Source organism: Montipora capricornis, chromosome 3, assembly GCF_036669925.1.
Source record: "Montipora capricornis isolate CH-2021 chromosome 3, ASM3666992v2, whole genome shotgun sequence".
Classification (NCBI taxonomy): Eukaryota; Metazoa; Cnidaria; class Anthozoa; order Scleractinia; family Acroporidae; genus Montipora; species Montipora capricornis.
In genome coordinates, this window is record NC_090885.1 from 72,643,607 (window position 1) to 72,646,106 (window position 2,500).

The window sequence follows — 2,500 nt, forward strand, 5'->3', positions numbered from 1 at the left end:
TGATTCTTCTCTACTAAATAACATTTTTTATTGCAAAATTTGACATTATCATGATTTGTTTTTCATAACTTTCATTTCTTGTTTCATGTTACATAACATGCTTTAGCGGTTAGTGACTACTTTTTCATCATTTGGAAAATTAATAAAACAAGTTGTTTTAAATCTAGACATTTCATCAATATCTATATAATAAACAGAACATTACATGGCCGCGCGGCCATGTAACATCCTCTATACATCTTGTTCTTCTCGCCACCATATAGGATTGCAAGATATCGCCGGTCCCAAAAATCCTCCCCACAGTATAACTCAGTTTGGATTGCATTCAACTGCAACCGTATCAAGCCTATTTACTAGGCGTTCATGTCGTTAAATTAAACGCAACAAAATTGTTCGCAACAAGACTCCATTTCCGGGAGGGTGAATTCGGAGCTTCGACATGGTTACGTTTGTAAAACGCTACCTAACATTATACATATGGGAGCTTAAGCACGCGCGTTTTTGAGGCACGGACAGAAACCGGAAGAGAACATTCCGCTTGCCAGGTCAGTGGTATCTCCCAGATTTTTACACTAATCATCTCTAATGGAGAAAAGATACTTAGAAGGTGGTTGCGTGAAGACAAGTTAAACGGGCAAACAGCTCACTTCCGGTTGCCGTCCGCGTCTCAAAAACGCGCGTGCGTAAGCTGCCTATTAGCATTTTAAATAAAGTAAATGTAATCTCGTGCCCAGATTAAAATGTGACAATTCGATTTTTTTAATGCCACTTTTGCTGCACAATGATCCAATATGCAAGAAAAGCAACAGTAAGGGGAATTTACTGTGAACGCATGGGCACAATTTCCACTACCGCACTACTGAACTATTACTTTTAATAGAGTGAATATAAACTATAGTCGAAAGGGAGTCATGTTTCTGTATTTGTAAAAATTCTTGAATTTTTTTGGTCGTCAAATTTCGGGTTTCTATGGGTGTTGTTCCTGTTTCGTAAATTTGTTTTGTTCATTTTATATCATCCATAAGTTAAACGTTTTTCCATCGTCTAATATAAACATAATTTTGATGTCCGTACATCGCTTCTCCCGGCAGCAAAATATAACTTACGTCTTTACGCCCACACGACAGGTAAAAAACAAATTTACGAGTTCAAAACATATCCCGTTGAAAGAACTAAATAAATTAATCTTGAAGTCTTCAGACGCTTGTGAGATACTCCACAATTTCAAGGTCTCCATCGTTTCTAATGAGGCCAGCTGCAAACACAAAGAGATAAGTAATTTAAGCTTGAACAGGAAAAGAAAAAAAATTGAGACCCAAAACAGTTTTGCGTGGAGTACGTAATGATAAACGGATAGCTTTGTTTGTTTGTTTGTTTTTTTTAATACGTTGAAGCAGCTTAGTATGTCCATTGGCAGCGATACAGCTTATGTGGACCTGCTGTAATATCAGTTACACTTAAAGGTCAGATCGCAACACCGGGGATCACGTTCCCTCTCTCGCCCCTGTTGTTAACGTCACAAAGTGTCCCTGAAATGCTAAACAGCTGCATTTACCCGAAGCTAAAAATAACGCTCACCTCTACTATGACGTCATTGCTGGAAATATTTAGCAAAGGCTTAAACTTAAAGGGACACTTCGTGTTGGATGTCAAATTGGGTGTGAATCTAATAGACCATTTCCGAGTTCATGTCTGCCTCCTCTTCAAAGCGAGTCTAAGTGCGAAGTTTTTGTGATGGTAATTAGTTCTACTTTACATATGAACGAAAACTAATTTTCATAACAAAAACTTCGCACTTAGACTCGCTTTGAAGAGGAGGCAGACATGAACTCGGAAATGGCCTATTGGGGTCATTTCTGGACATGAGTGCAGGGTCTTAAAGGGGCAGTGTCGCGCTATTTCAGTCAAACTTCAAAACTAAAACTAAAATACGCCTTTGCATCAATCAAGACCAAAAAATAATGGTGTAGTTTTGTTGCCAAGAACCATTGAAGTGTACTAAAGCTATTCCTTTATTTGCATCCATAGATGGAGAGGATGGAAATGGGTTGAAACTTGAAAAAAAAAAAAAAACTAGCCAGTTTTTTCAAGTTTGGAGATGGTGTCCGCGGAAAGTCCCCAAAAACTAAATACAAGTAGCTCTTTGTGTAATAAATGTATTTCATATCTTGTCAGTAGGTTGTAAGGAATGTTGTACGTGTGAGGTTAAGTACTAATTTAGATTTTTACCCAGCTTTGATCGAAAAACAGCAAATTATTTGCACGCGTGTGGACGCCTGGGAATCAATTTCCACCCTCACAAATAACTGGATTTTAGAAGTGGTGATACCGAATCTGAATCATTGATGTAAAGCGTATTTTAGTATATCAAGAAAATGTACTGTACTACTGTTTCTATTAATAATTACGCTTCTAGTCAGATTACTCTACGCTTCTAGTTAGATGAAATATACTAAGAATAGGTCATTTTCGATACATTAAGATTCAGCTTGAAAGAGAG

General features: G+C 37.5%; 1 protein-coding gene across 6 annotated transcripts in view; it reads right to left on the reverse strand.

The window, feature by feature from the left end:
* Positions 1 to 2,500, reverse strand: part of LOC138043986 (inositol polyphosphate-5-phosphatase A-like) — a 25,079-nt gene that overhangs the window by 557 nt on the left and 22,022 nt on the right. For all 6 annotated transcript variants that reach the window (XM_068890534.1, XM_068890535.1, XM_068890531.1 and 3 more), the window contains one exon: positions 1 to 1,255. This exon is cut by the window's left edge and continues 557 nt beyond it. Coding sequence is in view for 4 of the 6 variants with exons in the window: in XM_068890531.1 (XP_068746632.1) it covers positions 1,197 to 1,255 (59 nt within the window). In the remaining 2 variants the exon portion in view is untranslated. The remainder of the gene's footprint in view (positions 1,256 to 2,500) is intronic.